The 18,483-nt window shown below is 50.8% G+C and overlaps 1 protein-coding gene across 2 annotated transcripts in view; it reads right to left on the bottom strand.

Moving 5' to 3' along the window:
- Positions 1-463: 463 nt before the first annotated feature.
- Positions 464-18,483, bottom strand: part of LOC308584844 (putative cation-transporting ATPase 13A5) — a 72,737-nt gene continuing 54,717 nt past the window's right edge. The window contains exons 16-31 of one of the 2 annotated variants that reach the window (XM_081190004.1): positions 16,506-16,592; positions 15,769-15,925; positions 15,078-15,195; positions 13,293-13,417; positions 11,735-11,895; positions 11,469-11,588; positions 10,289-10,368; positions 9,819-9,861; positions 9,524-9,633; positions 8,275-8,371; positions 7,147-7,219; positions 6,496-6,670; positions 4,998-5,185; positions 3,671-3,759; positions 3,356-3,436; positions 464-1,032 (exon numbers count right to left, since the gene is read on the bottom strand). In XM_081190004.1, the coding sequence (XP_081046130.1) occupies positions 832-1,032; positions 3,356-3,436; positions 3,671-3,759; positions 4,998-5,185; positions 6,496-6,670; positions 7,147-7,219; positions 8,275-8,371; positions 9,524-9,633; positions 9,819-9,861; positions 10,289-10,368; positions 11,469-11,588; positions 11,735-11,895; positions 13,293-13,417; positions 15,078-15,195; positions 15,769-15,925; positions 16,506-16,592 (1,905 nt within the window). In that variant the 3' untranslated portion in view covers positions 464-831. The remainder of the gene's footprint in view (positions 1,033-3,355; positions 3,437-3,670; positions 3,760-4,997; positions 5,186-6,495; positions 6,671-7,146; positions 7,220-8,274; positions 8,372-9,523; positions 9,634-9,818; positions 9,862-10,288; positions 10,369-11,468; positions 11,589-11,734; positions 11,896-13,292; positions 13,418-15,077; positions 15,196-15,768; positions 15,926-16,505; positions 16,593-18,483) is intronic. The other variant, XM_081190005.1, reaches the window with a different exon arrangement.

Genomic DNA, 18,483 nt, shown 5'->3' with positions numbered 1-18,483 from the left:
GAGCCAGTGTCTTCAACCACCTCAAGGACGGCCCCATGGAAGGTTTTCTGCTGCCCCAGAAGGCAGGACCCGAAGCCAGGGCTTCAAGTTACAAAAAGGGTGATTCCGATCCAACATCAGGAATAGGCATCTGACAGTGATTGTTGTTTGACAGTGGAACGGATGACCTTGGGAGATGGAGGACTCTCCTTCCTTGGAAGCTTTTAAGCAGAGGTTGGACAGCCATCTCTCAGGGATTCTGTCGCTGCGATTCCTGCTGTCCAGGGGTTGGACTAGATGACCCTTGGGGTCCCTTCCAACCCAACAACTCAATGACGTTCATCTTAATGCCCGTGAAGTCTTCCCTCTCCTCCCCAAACCCCCGAAACCTTGTCCTGCCCTCCATATACACACAGATGCACCAACTCTGCGGCACATTTTTGCAAGCAGCAGAACTCCAAATAAATGGCTGGCAACAATCACAAAAGAAAAAGAACCCCCACTTTATTCTCTTTTGGAAAGCAAAAATACAGAGTTGTCTTTGATTTCCGCACGGCGGATGGTGTTCCCTCGTGTGTCCCTTCCACTGGAGCAGCCTGGATCCCCATGGAAGAGGCTGGGATCCCTTGCGTGGGCACAGGGATCAAGCCCTAGATTTCCCCACTCAGGCAGAGCCAACAGCAAAATGCCCCCTGGCAAACCTCCTTGAGCTGGATGAGCAAAGGCAGGCTCTGTGCGCACCGTCAGAGGGGCTTCCTAGGAGCACGATCTCCCGTGGGTTTCCATCAGTCTCTCTGCACACAATAAGTCCCTTTTGGCCAGTCCTCCTGGGCCAGCCTGCAGCCTCCCCAGCTAGTTCTCTCCCGCCTCGTCATAGACGGGGTTGACGTAAGCGCCACTCTTGGGCTCTTCTGCAAAGTCCTTCTGGCTGGTGGGCGGCCACTTTGCGTCCTCCTGCAGCTGCCGCTGCAGCTTCCGGTACTGGCTGGAGGAGCGGAAGCGGAAGAGGGCCTTGATCAGAAGCCAGAGGTGGTGGTTCTGCAGGATGCCGTCCTACAAATAATAATAATAATAATAATAATAATAATAATAATAATAATAATAATAATAATAATAATAATTTATTATTTATACCCCGCCCATCTGGCTGAGTTTCCCCAGCCACTCTGGGCGGCTTCCAATCGAGTGTTAAAAACAATACAGTATTAAATATTAAAAACTTCCCTAAACAGGGCTGCCTTCAGATGTCTTTTAAAGATAAGACAGGTGCTTATTTCCTTCACATCTGAAGGGAGGGCGTTCCACAGGGCAGGCGCCACTACCGAGAAGAACATGGGAGCATGAGAAAGGGGCCCATCCATTCTTAAAAAAAACAGAAGCATTTTTACTTGGTATTATACAGGTGAAACTCAGAAAATCAGAATATCTAATTCTAATGCTGACTTCATTTTCCAGCAGGACTTTGGCACCTGCCCACACTGCCAAAAATACCAAAACCTGGTTCAATGCCCATGGGATTACTGTGCTTGATTGGCAGTAATTGATGCAAAAGGGGCCCAAACCAAGTACTGAGTACATGTGCATGCTTCTACTTCTCAGAGGTCCAATATTGCTCTATTTGCAGTCCTTGCTTTGCTGATTTCATTTAATAGTCTAATTTTCTGAGATTGTTAATTTGGGGTTTTCATCAGCAGTACATCATGATCATCACAACTGTAACAAATAAAGGCTTGACATATCTCGCTTTGCATGTCATGAGTCTATCTCATATATTAGTTTCACTTTTTAAGTTGAATTACTGAAATATATGAACTTTTCCACAATATTCTAATTTTCCGAGTTTCACCAGTAAGCCAAGATATTAATAGACAAGATGTCAAACTGTTCTTATATGCAACAACAGTGGCAAGAGTATTATTAGCCCAGAAATGGAAGCAAGAAGAAATTCCGACGAAAGAAGAATGGCAGACGAAATTAATGGACTACGCAGATTTGGACAACATGACAGGAAGGATTTGAAACTTGCCGGACCAGAGATTTACAGAAGATTGGAAGAAGTATATGAATTATTTGAAGAGCAACTGTAATCAACAAATTACGCTAGTAGGACTACAAGAAGTTTTGTAAGGAGAAATATACAAAGTGTTACAAAGTAGAAAAAGATAGAGATATTGGTTATGAGTTTGAAATGTAATTGGGAAAATAAGAAATTCATACTAACAGATTAGATTGGAAAATTTTCAGGCAGGACTGATGGAAGTCAAAAAAAAATGAAGAAGATGTAAAAGTATGTTTAATCACTGTTGAAAATGGTATGTTAAAAAACTAATAAAAATTTATATCTATAAAAGAGAAAGGGGCCCGTCCAGTCCAGCATCCTGTTCTCACTGTGGCTGACCAAACGCCCCTGAGCGAAACCCACACGCAGGATCTGAGCGCAAGAGCATCTGTCAAGCCTCCTGGCCTTCCAAAGCAGAGCTGCCTCTGATCCCAAAAGCATCTGGGGGAAAGTTGCCGCTTTGGGAATTCATGGCTCGTTTAATCACTGGGGCAAGATGGTTTAAGGCTATTGCACCAATCCTGGCCCGACTGCACCGGCTGCCATTTAGTTTCCGCTTTTGACCTCTAAAGCCTGAAATGGCTCAGGACCACAATATTCCCCACGTGAAGCGACCCGGATCCTAAGGTCATCTTCTGAGGCCCGTTGTCGTGTGCCTGCTCCGCAAGAGGGGTGGCCCCATGAGAACAGGGCCTTTTCTGTGGTGGCTCCCCGCTTGTGGAACGCTCTCCCCAGGGAAGTTCACCTGGCACCTCCATTACACATGTTTAGGCACCAGGCAAAAATTTCAACCAGGCGTTGGGATGAACAACATGCTATGCCCTTTAAAATGTGTTTGGGGTAGGGGGGTTATTGGGGTCATTATTAGGATTAGGATTTTGTGTCTTCATTTTGTATTTGTTATGTTGTAAACCGCCCTGTGATTTTCAGATGAAGGGCAGTATATCAGTTTAATCATCATCATCTGTTGGTGAGCAGGAGGAGGATGCTGAGCCCGAGGGACTGTTTTCCCGACCCTCTTTAACCCCCCAAATCCCCTCCACATCCCCTGAACCACCGCCAGCAGGTTCCCACAACCCCTGGGAGCAGGTAGCGCTCTGCTGGAAGGGAAAACTCTGAGCCAGTTCCTGGGGAAATGAAAAGCTGTAGCTCAGAGGCTGAGCGTTGGCCTTGCAAGCAGAAGCTCTCAGGTTCAATCCCCGCTGGGACCGAGAGACCCCTGCCTGAAACCGTGGACAGCTGCTGCCAGTCCGTGTAGACAGCGTTGGACTAGATGGGCCAGCAGCCAGACTCCTGAAATCACGCTCGCCTGCTCACCTCCACGAAGAACGAGACGGAGAAGGCCACCAGCAGCATCAGCAGCACATACACCCTCCAGATGGTTGGGGTGCAGAGAAACTGTGAGGAAAGAGGTTGCAAGCTGGTTAGGCTTCCGCTGCGCCTTCAGATCAGCCTGCCTGGCACCTGCCCCCTCCTTCCGCACCCCACACCCCTGGAGCCCGGCCCAGGGCTCTGCGTTTTGCCCCAAGCGGAGAGCATGGCGCTCCAATCTGGTGCCGGCTGCCCATATCCTCCTGCTGGGGGGAGCCCCCACCCTCCCTTGGAGTCTCCCGCTGGGCACTTCCGACTCACCTCCATTCCTCTGTAGACGGGGTCCAGGTCAGCGAAGAAAAGGAAAAGGGAAACTCCGAGCTGGATGCACAGCAGACCAGAGAAGATATCTGGGAAGCAAGAAGAGGAAGAGCCCCCAGTGAAGCCCAGGAATCGGGGGGCCTCTAGGGTCAGGAAGAGTAATGGGAGATGGGAGGCAACAGCAGTATCTGAAGGAGTGTCTCCACATCCATTGTTCAGCCCGGACACTGAGGTCCAGCGCTGAGGGCTTTCTGGCGGTTCCCTCCCTGAGAGAAGTGAGGCTACAGGGAACCAGGCAGAGGGCCTTCTCGGTAGTGGCACCCTCCCTGTGGAACGCCCTCCCGCCAGATGTCAAGGAAATAAACAACTCTCTGACTTTTAGAAGACATCTGAAGGCAGCTGATCAGCTTAATGACTGATGTTTTACTGTATTTTAATATTTGGCTGGAAGCCGCCCAGAGTGGCTGGGGAAGCCCAGCCAGATGGGCGGGGTATAAATAATAAATTATTGTTATTGTTATTGTTATTGTTATTGTTATTGTTATTGTTATTGTTATTGTTATTGTTATTGTTATTGTTATTGTTATTGTTATAACCAAGCAGGTTCCCATGTGTCCCTTGACCTCAGGAAGGGTGACTGGTCACTGGGGCTGCTCCTGCTGCCACCACAATGGGCTCCTTCCTTCCTTCCTTCCTTCCTTCCTTCCTTCCTTCCTTCCTTCCTTCCTTCCTTCCACTTTTGCCTGGCCCATATTTTGATCGCATCCTGCACTGATTAATTCCCCTGAGTCCAAGAACTGAACCCGTTGAATCATTGGACCTAGTCTGGTGCACAGAAAATCTGAGCAGAAATCTTGATCCCCTGAGCTTCAATTCAACAGGTAAGATCTGATTTTCACAAGGTCCAGCCATGGAAAAACAAGAAAAGCTCTCGGCCTCGGGGGAAATAATTGGTACACAATGCAGTCAAAATATGGGTTAAGTGACAATGTTGATGAGCCCTCCCTCCCTCCCTCCCTCCCTCCCTCCCTCCCTCCCTTCCTCCCTCCCTTCCTTCCTCCCTCCCTTCCTCCCTCCCTCCCTCCCTCCCTCCCTCCCTTCCTTCCTTCCTTCCTTCCTTCCTTCCTTCCTTCCTTCCTTCCTTCCACAGGGTGTGATAAGGAACAAAGAGACAATGCATGGAAAGCTCTCTGGGCTATGCCCACAACCAGACCCCTGGCAAGGCTGGTTCTGGGGACTCTGCTGGGCTGGGTGGGGCAGAAGTCATCATGAACCAAAAAGGCAGAAAAGGGCGTGAGGGTCCGCTGCCCCCTCCCCGTTAACTCACAGTTGGTGTAGATGGGCTTCCGGAAGGGTTTCCCCTTGGAGAAGACAAAGGCTGCGATGATGCAGTTGACGGTGACCAGTGGCCAGAGAGTGGTGTCCTCATAGCTCAGGACGGAGTGCTCTGGGGCTGTGGCGTTGCTGGCTGTCCCGTTGCCCAGGGACACAGGGTGGTCTGCAGTAGGGCACCCCCTGGAAGGAAGACACCCCCCCCCCCACCCGGAGTTACTTCCTCTGCCTCATTGTCCTGGTCAGATGCAGGTCAGAATGAAGAGGCAGAGGCAGATGCTGGCCAAGTTAACTCTTCATTCAAGGAAATGGCAGGCAACTCGGCCTAGTGGTCTCAGCAACCCTTCCCAGCAGGTCTTGGCCCCATGCAGCCATTGCCAGGCTGAAGGTCCCTGCCTTCCACCTAAGGCTCCTCCTCTCCCAGATGTTTCCCAAGCCGCCTCAAACTGCGCCTGAGCACCTCTGGTCTCTGTTCTGCTTCCCTCCTTATTCTGGGAGAACAGGGGAAGGGGAGCTTGTGGGAATGTTCAGGGTGGCAGGAGAGGATATATTGTTAATTAATATCCTTCCTAACTTGCGCTAGCAAGATCCTTTACTTAACAGAGTTTACATTCCCCTTCTTACACGCACAGCAGATAGCTGGTTGCAGGCTCGTGTGAGCCTCTCACTATTATACAATTCAGTCTGTCTCAGATTGAATTGTACGTTCCTGGTAAGTTCCCTTGAATCCCTCTTAAAAGAATAAAGATGCCACAATCTTATTCAAAGATGATGAAATAAGTTTACTTACATCAGTTCAAAGTTGGATTCCTGAAGGCAAACTTATTTACATATATTTGGATCTACCCCATTTGGGGGAATAATCCCAGTGCTTCTGCTAGCTGAGAGCTGGACAGGTTTGGTCAAGCCCACCTTTAGTCACATGCAAAGCAAGGATGCTCCAGCCAGGAGGAACAGGAAGTTTCAACTGGCTGGACCAAACATTCCCCTGCATGTCTTCTCTAGCATTACAAGGAATGTTGTACTTGACTGCCTCTCATGGATCACATATCACAGCCTCTCTGGATTCTGCAGCAGCCTCTTGAACCCACTCCTCTGCTCTATCCTCAGAGTCTGAACTGCCCCCTGTCACAGGTTCTTCCTGCTCACTAAACCCTGTTGCCCCTTCAGCACCCAGCACCACCTCCCAATTCTTTCTTTTAAGGAGATACTTTGCAGCTCAAAAGGATGAGGCATCTAAGCTCCCCACAAACAGATCAGAAGGAAGGCTCTTGTATGACTTCCCCTTGAGCAAATTGGGGGTATTCTCCATGAGCAGAGGAAGCCTGGGTGAGCTTCAAATTTGCCCCCACCCTCCCACTGCTGCCTCTGGGAATAAGGAGAGCCTCTACTCTTAGACACCAGCAAGAGGGAAATGGCACCCCCTGGCCTCCCATCCCAGCCCACCTCTAAGCCTCTCCCTGGGAGGTGCGCTCTTTGGATGGGGACCTCACCTGTGGCTGCGCAGGACAGAGTACCAGGGCTGCTGCTTCACATACAGGAAGGCGAAGACCTGGACGGTGAGGGTGAAGAGGATGTTGAGGATGATGGAGAGCAGGAGCGGCGGGGAGAGGAGCCGCCCGGGGGGTCGGTAGGGGGCCAGCTTGGGGTAGGCGTGGGTCAGGCTCACTGTGGGGAGGAAGAGATGGCATGGAGAAAGCAAAGAGTTTAAAAAGGTTGCCCTTCCCTTTATTGGCGGAGGGAGCCGGCGTACAGCTTCCGGGTCATGTGGCCAGCATGACTAAGCCGCTTCTGGCGAAACAGAGCAGCACGTGGAAACGCCGTTTACCTTCCCACCAGAGCGGTACCTATTTATCTACTTGCACTTTGACGTGCTTTCGAACTGCTAGGCGGGCAGGAGCAGGGACCGAGCAACGGGAGCTCACCCCGTCGCGGGGATTTGAACCACCAACCTTCTGATCGGCAAGCCCAAGAGGCTCAGTGGTTTAACCCACAGCGCCACCCGTGTCCCTTGCTCATTCAGGTTGGGGTAAGTCAAATTCAGGCTCCCTTCAGCTCAAGAGGGAATTGGCGTGTTTCACATCTGACTGTGCACCTTCTTTGTAGCAGCTGCCCCAAACCCCATAACACAGTGATCTGCTTACTTGTTAGGCACACGACTAGAGTGATGCCGACATCTTGAAGGAGGTACTGGATATTCCCAAAGATCTGTATTTGCTAAAAGTGGGGCAGAGAGAGAGAGAGAATGAGTTCACGGGGGGCTCTCAGTCCTGCCGCTTGTGGACAGATTGTCACCCAGATGGTTACTTCGGATTGTTACGGAATTAACTCAGACCGAGTGGGAGAGTCTAGGGGGCTTTGCAACGGCACCCAAAGATGTCTTGCTGGGCCTGGATTTGCACACAGGTCCACGCTCCATTGCGGCAAAATCACTTCCCTGCCTTACAGGATCCCAGGCAACAAACCCATTGCTCCTTTAGGTGGAGGCTTTTTATAAAGACGGGAACCACTGTGGATCAAGGATCTGGCTGTGACCTGGGGAGAGACCAGGGTTCCAAATCCCTCACTCAGAAATGCAGCTTGCTGTGGGTGAGGAGGAGAAGATAGAAACCACCTTGAGCTCCTTGGAGGGAATGTAATTAATAGTATTAGTATATTAATTAATTACAGTAATAAAAATAAGGAAAGAAAGGACTCTCTTCAACTGAAGCCATTGTCTACCTCCAAGTTAGAACTACAGTTTAGGGGCACATGCTGTCAGTCACCCACCATTTGGCCTTTGGATGAAGCTACTGTTAGAATTCCTGCTCCGTGATTCAGTCATGGGATTGTTGTCTATCACATGACGGTGTATGTTTTGACTCCACAGAGTGGGAAGTGACAGAGACAGGATGTTTGTGTTCCTGTGTTCCGTGAAGGGGGACTATTGTCCTTTGTTCTTTTTCCTCTTTGCTGTCTGATGCTAGAGAGAGAGGGAGCCATGTTGCAGTGCTCCGTGTGTGTTTAGATGTAAATAAAGTAGATTAGCCAAAATGCTGAGTTGCTGAGGTCTGTTACACAAGCTGCGAAGACTCTGCGGATCCCTAAGTGTGCAGGTGTCTGTTGGCATCGGTCGCTGTGATGTTCGGGCTGAAGAAAGCTTTTGAAGCTCCCGAACGATCGACCAGGAGGGAGGGAACATGAAAGTCGGGCATGTGTCTTTGCCAGGTCCTACTCAAGTGTAGGACGAGCTCCTGACATCTACACCCATCAATGTTTACATATGTACGTACCCAATACAGCAGAGCAGTGCCAATGAACTGGCCCATCCCATACAGGGTCAGGTATTTAATCACCGAGAAGGAGGCCACGAGGGCCGCACGACCTTCCCTGGGGAAGAGAAAGAGGCAGCTCAAGTGCAGAAGGACAACTCGGGGCCTGAAAGACTCGGCAAGCGGCTAGGCTTGCCAGGGCAAGTGCCAGGAGTGTGCCAGTCCCAGTGGGTACCTGTTGCAACATGGAGGCCAGGGCAGCAGTGACAGCAGCAGCAGGACAGAAGGAAGCCTTATAAGAATTTTAAGGTCTCAAATACAGGGGAAAAAATCATAAATGCACACATATCTAAACATATGAACCATGTGCCTGAAATAGTATGGGAGAGCAATCCTTAAGCCATTTGGATTCTTCCAATGACCTCAAATACCGTATTTTTCGTTCAATAAGATACACCCGACCATAAGACGCACCTAGTTTCAGAGGAGGAAAACAAGAAACAAGAAAGCAACGCAAAGCCCCTTGAGCGAAGAGGCAGGAGCGCTCCCCCTGCGCTCAAGAGGCTTTGCGTTGCTTTTGCTGAAGCCAGAAGAGCAAGAGGAATCGGTGTGCACCTCTGGCTTCTGGGATAGCTGCGCAGCCTGAATACGCTCCGTAAGAAGCACACACATTTCCCCTTACTTTTTAGGAGGGAAAAAGTGTGTCTTATAGAGCGAAAAATATGGTATTCCTCTGCAGTAAAGGAGGCAAATGGGGAAGGCCATCCCATTGCCTTTTCACTTACAAATCCTGTCTTACGGGCGTATTTGTGTATGAATAGGGTGAGCCTGTGACCAGGATTCAGGAAACTAAAATATTGACCATCACAACAGAATGGCCAGGCTGCCCAGGTAAAGCAATCAGTGACCATTACAGTGGTGCCTCGCAAGACGAAAATAATCCGTTCTGTGACCATTATCAGGAGTTCTGTGGCAGACCGTTTCCTTCTGTGATGTATGGATGATGTTTTTTGGGGGGGTCTTGGGCTACAAGGTGGGCAATTTCAAAAGTCTATATAAGGGCTTGCGCACCATTGTTCTGGGTTCCTCCTGCGTGGGGTGAGTGGGGACCATTATTATTATTATTATTATTATTATTATTATTATTATTATTATTACAACAGGAGGAAGGAGGCAGCGGAGGAAAGCCACACTGGATCCCACAAGGCGCCTCCGGAGAGGCCTGGCCTGGCGGGAACAAAGCCACGGAAGCGAAGGAAGCAAAACCCACCTGATCAGTTCCGGCACACACTCGATGTTCGGGATTTGGGAGGTGAAGGGAGACGCGACGGAAGCCTCTTGCTCCGAGAGGGAGATCCCGGCGTGAGCCATCTTCAAGGCCTGAAAGAGCATCAGCATCAGCCATCGCCCCCATTCAATCTCAGATGGAATCAAGAGAATTGCAGGAACAGGAATCGCCTTTTGGTTTCCACTTAGGACCCGCCACATCCATGGGGAAAGGGATCCGGGTGGGTCACAAGCTTTATTATTATTATTATTATCATTTAACAAATCTAATTACCTACCCCGCAGTCGTTGGCTCCGTCGCCACACATTCCCACGTAGTAGCTAGGAGACAGGAGGGAACATCATTTGAAAGTTCAGGTTTTTGTTTTGTTTTGTTTTAAAAAAAAGATGTTAAAAATCCCATTCACAAAATGACCAGAAGCCTTCTTATTAGGGATAATGTCAACTGAAATAAAGAAAGAAGTAAGATCTCTCTTTATGTATGCAACATCCGCAGCCAGAATTTTTATTGCAACGTATTAGAAAAATGAAACTATACCTACAAAATCTGAATGGCAAGTTAAACTATGAGAATATCTGCAAATGGCAAAAATGACAGGGAGGGTATGAGGGTATTCGATGCAAAAGGTAAATCAAGAATGGATTATATTCAAGGAATATCTTAAACATTACTGTGACGGCAAAAAGGTCCTTCTCCCAGTCCCTTGAGCTCCGCTCCCAGAATCACGATGGCAAGCAAGGAACCTACTCTAGCTTCTGAAATTCTTCCACAAGGCTGGACTTCTGCGCTGGAGACATCCTGGCAAACACTGTTGCGTTCAGAAGAATCTGTGGATAGAAAAAAAAACAACCCACCAAATAAACACAGAATTATAGAATTGTAGAGTTTGAAGGGACTCTAAGCCTCATCTAGTGGCGTCTCCTTCACTGAATGTTTTTAAACAGAGGTTGGATCTGTGGGATGTGAAACACAAGAGCAGTCAAGTAAAACATTCCTAGAGTGAACATGTTTGCACATGGGGAGGAATGTTTGTCCAGCCAGCAGGTCAACTTCCTGTTTCCTCCTCTCCATGTGGCTAGAGGTGGGCGTGGCCTCACCTGTGCATGACAAAAGCACAGGGCAGGGCAGCCATCTCTCTCTCTTTGACTACATGCATTGAAGAAGCAACATCTGCTTAGCCAAAGATGCTCTCTTAGCCAACAGAGGACAAAGGGACTGTCTCCTTATGAGATAAGTCTGCCTTCTGGGATCTGATTGTGAACAGAATGATGTGTGAGTAAACCTTTTTATACTTTTATAGAAGACTGTGTCGTGTCTTATCTTTTATGAGGGAATCAGGGGAAAATACCAGAGCAGTTCCTACAGAGGCTTTAGCGAGCCTGAGCAAACGCATCCGCTGTGAGTTTAAAAAGGGGAATGTTACTCTGCTAAATTGTGGAACTTGTTAACACAAGTTGGAAGAGGATATAATCAGACAATCTATCCTCTCCTGCACCCCTGAACATTCCCACAGGATGGCCCTCTATCTGGGATTCTTTAGCACTGCAGGGCTGGACTAGATGGCGCTGAGGGGATCCCTCCTGTTCGGAATGCTACGATTCTATGAAACAGTGTCCTGGAGGAGTCCAGGGAAGCCGTGCAGAGGAGTCAATGACGCAGGAGAAATCTGGGAGCGCCAAAGAACATTTGCGCCGTGGACAGAAGATCAGGACGGTCCAGTGCAAGCCCACCCTGAAAGCGCAGGACGTTTATTGCTTCACAAGACACACACCTGGAGGCCCCTTCCGCCCAAAGAAAGCCCCGCTTTGCAGGCTGGTTCCAAGAAAGTGCCCTTAAGGATGCGTCCTGGTCTCAATGGGGGGTCCATTCCTCATTCCCTCCCTGCCACCAGCCCTAGGGACCACCCACCGCCTTCCCCACAGTGTACCTTGGGCAGGAGGCTGCCGAAGTGTTTCATGAGGACGTGATAGGTGTCCCCGTTCAAGGCGAAGTGGAAGTTGCTCTCTTTCCCGCTAGCGTTAGAGATGTCAATGGAGATGTCGGGAGTCTGGAAGTCAGGAATTACGCCCCAGTGACTTATTTCAGAATTTGCGCAATTGGAAGCATCTCAGCCAAACGGGGTCAGACGCTTGGGGGCACATCCCTTCCACCCAGATTGAAGCTGTGCAAAGAGCTCTGCAGCTCCTGCCTTACCATGCTTTCGTCTGAATTGAACACCTCCTCTAGCAGCTGCCAGGTAACGGATGCCCGGTTGGAGCCCTCTGCCTCCCTGGCTTCTACCAGGATCACTCTGGTGCCAAAGCAGAACATCCCACAGTTCCTGGCGACTGTGATGGCTGTCTGAAGATTGTCGCCTGGAAGCGAGGGGAAGGGAGAAAGTCTGTGGGGCTGTTTGTGGGGCTCATTTGCCTCCCCCTGGGCCCCCAGGATCTCCAAAACCATGCTTGCCCGTCTGGACACCCAAAGGGGCTTCGGGCTTCTGTGTATTGAAAAGGAGCAATCCTCTCTGTGATGGCCTGGGATTCGGACCTGAGGAATCCCAGCCTGCACAGGATTCCCTGCCTCCAGAACCAGCTGAGCCGGGGCTGGGGCTTGAGCCTGAAGGGTCCTCACCTGTGCTGGGTCCTCAGGTGCAGGCACCAGCTGAGTCTGCTCTGGCCCCTGAGGTGATGGAGGACCCACTGCCTGCAGGTGCTCCACTCTCAGCCCCGTCAGGGGAAGCGGAGGTTGCCTCTGGGTCCGGTAACCCTCCAGCCTCTCCTGAGCTGCAGAGGCTCAGGGCAGAGAGGCGGAGGGAACAGAGTTCCTGCAGGAGGAGGGCTCACCTCCAGGCCAGGAGAGGCGAGTCACCTGTGGACCGGGGCCACCCTATGCCTCGGGGCAGATAAAAGCCGGCCAGCCCAGTCCCAGGTTGCAGGAGCAACATTGTTGGTAGCCTGTTCCTGCCTGCACCCTGACCTGCTCTTCTGCCAGAGTTCCTGACCTCACCTGACTCCCTGCCTTGGACGCAGCTTCAGCTTTGACGGACAGCCTCCATACTGCACCCTCGACCTTGGACTGGACTTGGACCTCGCTGCACAGTTAACCCTCAGGACCAGCACACTCTCCCTCCCATTGCCAGTAACTAACTGAAGGTCTCCTCTTGAAGGCCCAAAGGCCGCTGGGACTTCTCTCATCCTGATTCTCTGATAGGGTGTTGACACGTCTCGCCATTCATCATCCATTCGCCCCACATTTTTCAATGGGTTTTGTGGTCACTTTCCAAACGGGAAGAAAAGTGTGTTTCTTGGCTCTGGGCCAAGAGAGAACTTTCCTGGGCTTGAAATGTGCACACCAGCATCCCACAAAATACTGGCAGTCTGCAGGTGGCCGAAAACACTTGAACCAACCCCCCCTTTTGGACCACCATCTTGTTTCTATTCGATACCATCCAGAACGGCTTAATCGGTTGGGAGGATCGGACTCGAAAGCTCAAACGCTGCATGCATTTAGCCAAAGGTTTGCAAATGCCAGTATCCAATCACAAAAGAAAAGCTTCGTTTCTTGGGGAAATCTGTCCACTACAGTGCAGTTCCAGCCTGCCTCCACCCCCCCTATGATTTTTAGAGAGACTGAGCCCCACGTATGTTTGCATCAATAAAGGCCTGATCTCCCCCCCCCCCCCAGTTAAAGCCTTTGGGAAACCCCAGCGAGGGAGAACCCCTTGCAAACCCTTCACAAACGCACAACCACACAACCACAACCTACCTACCTGTGACCATGACGCTGCGGATGCGAGCAGAGCTGAGTTCTTCCAGGACAGCCTGGGTCTCCATCTTCAGCCGATTCTCCATGACCAGGAGACCCAAGAAGGTCAGGCCGTACTCCAGCTTGTCTCTGGGAGGCAAGAGGGGAGAGTGAGGGGCTTCTGAAGGGGCCCAGAGGAGCTGCTGGACCCAGAGAGGCCTGGGGGCTGCTCTGGAGCACGGCCTTGAGGTGGCCGGCCCCACAGAGAGTCCATTATGAAGTCATCGTCCCCTATGCCTCTGGCTGCCAGTGAGGCTCATCCACGTTATTAGGAAAATAGTGGCAACCGCCTCAGCGTCTCGCTGGCTCGCTCGCTCCCCAACTTGCAGCACAGAGCCGCCCGCAGCAGAAGAGCCCACCCCAGAGCTCCAACCGACGGACGGGCTCTTCCCCAGACCCAACTCTCGGGCCCTGGACTCTCAGCCTGGTGCCCCTGAGATCGCAGCGCCCAAGTGCCCCGCACCCCTAGCGCCTATGGGTAGAATCATAGAATCCTAGAGTTGGAAGAGACCACAAGGGCCACCGAGTCCAACCCCCTGCCAAGCAGGAAACACCATCAGAGCACTCCTGACATATGGTTGTCAAGCCTCTGCTTAAAGACCTCCAAAGTAGGAGACTCCACCACACTCCTTGGCAGCCAATTCCACTGTTGAACAGCTCTTACTGTCAGGAAGTTCTTCCTAATCTTTAGGTGGAATCTTCTTTCTTGTAGTTTGGATCCATTGCTCCGTGTCCGCTTCTCTGGAGCAGCAGAAAACAACCTTTCTCCCTCCTCTTTGTGACATCCTTTTATATATTTGAACATGGCTATCATATCACCCCTTAACCTCCTCTTCTCCAGGCTAAACATGCCCAGCTCCCTTAGCCGTTCCTCATAAGGCATCGTTTCCAGGCCTTTGACCATTTTGGTTGCCCTCCTCTGGACACGTTCCAGTTTGTCAGTGTCCTTCTTGAACTGTGGTGCCCAGAACTGGACACAGTACTCCAGGTGAGGTCTGACCAGAGCAGAAGACAGTGGCACCATTACTTCCCTTGATCTAAGACGGCCCTGCTCAGTTCCTGACTCCAGGTCACAGGCTCATCCTATTCATACACAGATACGCCCTTAAGACAGGATTTGTGAGCAAAGAGGCAGTGAGGAGGCTTTTCCCATTTCCTTCCTCCTTCCAGAGAAACATTTGAGGTTCATTTGGGAGAGTCAAAATGGCTTCAGGATTTCTCTCCTATACTATTTCAGACATGTGGTTTACATACTTCCGTATGTGTTTGCCTTGTAAATTTATGAACATATGATTTTTATATATGAGACCTTAGAAATCCTATAACACTTACCTTTTGGCCCTGCTCTTTCCATGCTTAAAAGTTCTGTTTGTGAGCGCTGATGGGGTCCCCCCCCACACACACACACCCTGGAGTTTTCCCTGCAAAAATTGGCTCTATAAAGCCCAGTCAGTGCAAATGTCAATTTGTGTTTTCTGCAGATTGCCATTTGCGCCAACTGACCTTCAAAATGCAGGTTTTTGTGAGGAAAGCTCCAGAGCAGGAAGCAAGGTGGGTGGGGGGGCGTGAAGACCCTGAGCCTTAAATTGCAGACCCTGCCTGGAAATCACGGCAGAAAGGTAAGTGGGGATGACCCCTGACACGGAAGGGAGATGACTCCGCTCTTGATAATGAACGATATAAATTGAGCCCATGCCTGGTGGAGTCAGGCCAGCATCAGCCCCGGGGGCCCAACATCAGCCAGCCTTACCTTTCCAAGTTGTCCAGGTTGACGCCCCTGTTCAGACGGAGCTCCTTGTGAGCCAGCGCAATGACGCGGAAGCCTTGAGACGTGAAGCACTTCAGCTCCCTGTGGAAGTTCTTTGGGACTGCCGGGGAGGAGGGGGAGAGAAGAGAGGCGCCAGTCAAAGAGCAGCAGAGGCAGCTAACCAAGGATGTGCTTGTTTAAAATAACAATGATTTAATAATAATTTATTATTTATGCTCCACCCATCTGGCTGGGTTTCCCCAGCCACTCTGGGCGGCTCCGACAAAATGTTAAAAGCACAATAAAACATCAAACCTTAAAAACTTCCCTGAACAGGGCTGCCTTCAGATGTCTTCTAAAAGTCAGCTAGTTGTTTATTTCCTTGGCATCTGATTGGAGGGCGTTCCACAGGGCGGGCGCCACCACCAAGAAGGCCCTTCGCCTGGTTCCCTGCAACCTCGCTTCTCACAGGGAGGGAACTGCCAGAAGGCCCTCGGAGCTGGACATTTAAAACGGCTCCCCCTGAAGTCTGACCCAGCTGTTTGTTTGGATACTTATTGTGGACAAATGCCGGCTCCCTTGGCCTGAAAGCGAGATGAGCGCCGCAACCCCACAGTTGCCCTTGACTGGACTTAACCGTCCAGGGGTCCTTTACCTTGTTTACCTTACAGGGACATGGATCTTGGGGCCTTACCGGTGTTGGGTTTGCAAAAGCCGGCCACCGTCTCCGGGGCTCCCTTCATGTAGAGGTCGTAGCCGTCCTTCCCAATCTCTTGCGTGATGACAGACATCCTCAGCAGAGAGGAGGAGAAGGGAAACTGGTGCAGGATCGCGATGCCTTCCAAGGGGGCCTGGGAGTGGCGGGAACAGGAGGCTCTTAGTGGGAGGTCTCCCCGCAAGCAGGTGGCTTCTATTCAGCACCACGACACCCAAGGCATCTACGTAGGGGCTGAACAAGGAGGCACGACGAGGGCTAGAAATTTGACAAGCGGGATGGTGTGCAGAGGCGGGCGCCCGGAATGATCAAGGGTGTGGAAAACAAGACTTAGGAGGAACACTTGAAGGAGCTGGGTATGTTTTGCCTCGAAAACAAGAGACTGCAAGGTGACATGAGAGCTATCTTCCGGTATCTTAAGGGCAGCCCCATGGAAGAGGGAGGCAGCTTGTTTTCTGCTGGTCCAAACTGTAGGACCCGAACCAATGGATTCACATTGCAAGGAAGGAGAATCGGATTAAACACCAGAAGAACGTTCTGGCCGTAAACTCCGTTTGACAGTGGAACGGACTCCCTCGGAAGGTAGTGGGCTCTCCTTCATTGGAGGTTTTGATTCTGCTTGAGTTGAGATTCCTGCATTGCAGGGGGTTGGACTAGATGACCCCCTGAGGCCCCTTCCGACTCTACTATCCTACAGCTCTAGGATTCTATACTACCTCCAGGATCAGAGGCAGCCTGGATCGCCTGCGCTTGAATGGTCCCGTCACTGTGAAGAACGTAGGCTGCCTTGGCTCTCTAATGACCTGCGTGCAACGAAACAGGAGGGTCGGTGGCTGCACTGCCACACCCTGACATGCGGCAGCAGCGGCAAAGAGTGGACTTCTCCGCCTCCCCGAGCAGCCGTCCGGCAGAGCTTTTCCGACCGGTCAACGGGTTTGGGTCGTCTGGCCAAGAGAGCGTTGCTCTGACCCCGCCAGAGTCCCTGGTGGTTGTAGAAACTCTGCCAGGCGCTTTGGGGACAAAACTGCTCAGATTTGCACCCAGACGCTTAGAAAGTTGGCATGAGTTTTAATCTGCTTTCCTGTGGCTTTAACTTTAAATTACCGTACTCCTGTACAGTTTTTTTGACGATAATTTCTTTATCTTTTTTATTAACCGCTTTGAGGTTTTTCTACACTGTAATTTTTACTAATGAAACAATAAATCAATAAATATTACTGCATCCCAAAGATGTGGAGAAGCTGCTCCAAGAAGGGTGCCCGAGTGCCAGCCAGCCCCCCTTGCCCCTCATGGCTGGGTGGGTCCAAGGAGGAAGGAGAAGTATTGCCCGCCTTGAAGGAGGTGGTGATGTGCCCCTTTCTTCAGAAGCTCTCCCTGGACACGGAAGTATTAGATAATTCTCACCCATTGGCTACTATCTCCCTTTGGGGGCGAGTTTCAGATGCGCTTGGAGGAGACTGAAGATTTGGAACCAGTTCAGTCTCGAGGCTTCTGGCCCAGCCAGGACACGGAGGCTGCTTTGGTCGCCCTGGCTGAGGGCATTTGTCGGGGGAGAGGTGGGTGGGTGCCTTTTTATTGATCTTGCAGTGGCTTTCAGTGTTAGAATTCCTGCTCCATGATTGCAGTCATGGGATTGTTGTCTATCACATGACGGTGTATGTTTTGACTCCACAGAGCAGGACGTGACAGAGACAGGATGTTTGTGTTCCTGTGTTCCGTGAAGGGGGACTATTGTCCTTTGTCCTTTTCCTCTTTGCTGTCTGATGCTAGAGAGAGGGGGAGCCACGTTGCAGTGCTCCATGTGTGTTTATATGTAAATAAAGTAGATTGGCCAAAATGCTGAGTTGCTGAGGTCTGTCACGCAAAATGCGCAAACTCTGCACATCCCTAAGTGTGCCGGTGTCTGTTGGCATCAGTCGCTGTGATGTTCGGGCAGAAGAAAGCTTTTGATGCTCCCGAATGATTGACCAGGAGGGAGGGAACATGATGGTCGGGCATGTGTCTCTGCCAGGGTCCTACTCAAGTGTAGGCCGAGCTCCTGACATTCAGCCCCATGGACTACCGCATCCTTCTAGAGCATCTCAGGAGGGCTGGGCAGACTGTACGTCAGCAGTTTTGCTTCTGCCTCTAGAGCCCTGTCTATGGCTGGTCCCATGGGAGTTGTCCTGTGGTGCCCTGTAAGGATCCATCTTGCCCCCCCCCCACTCTTGAACCTCTTTATGGAGCTGCTGGGAGGTTGGGAAGAAGGAGTTGTCGATACACAGACGACACCCCGCCCTGTCTCTCTGACCTATCTGAATTGGGAGAGGGGGCTGAGATGCCAGAGAGGTGTTTGGAGGCAGCGATGGGCTGGGTTTGGGCCAACAAACTGAAAGTGAATCCTGAAAAGACAGAAGTCTTGTGTGTCCCGAGTTCTCCAGTCCAGGAAGGAGCAGATTAGATTAGGGCAATGTGCCCTAACTAGGGCTGCCTTTGAAGATGGCTTGGAAACATCAACTGACTCAAAATGCAGCACTCATATTTGCCTTTAGAACTCACACAAGCCCCGTTTTAAAACAGCTGCATACAGTCGTACCTTGTTTTGTGACCAGGATCTGTTCCAGAGCAGGGCAAAAAGCCCCGAATAAAATTTAAAATACTAACTGATGCTAAGGAGAGGGGGGGGGGGTTGCCCTGCCAGATTTGAGGTTGTAT

Source organism: Podarcis bocagei, assembly GCF_964188305.1.
Source record: "Podarcis bocagei genome assembly, chromosome: 4".
In the NCBI taxonomy this organism is placed as follows: domain Eukaryota; kingdom Metazoa; phylum Chordata; class Lepidosauria; order Squamata; family Lacertidae; genus Podarcis; species Podarcis bocagei.
This window is presented reverse-complemented; position numbering and strand designations above follow the sequence as displayed.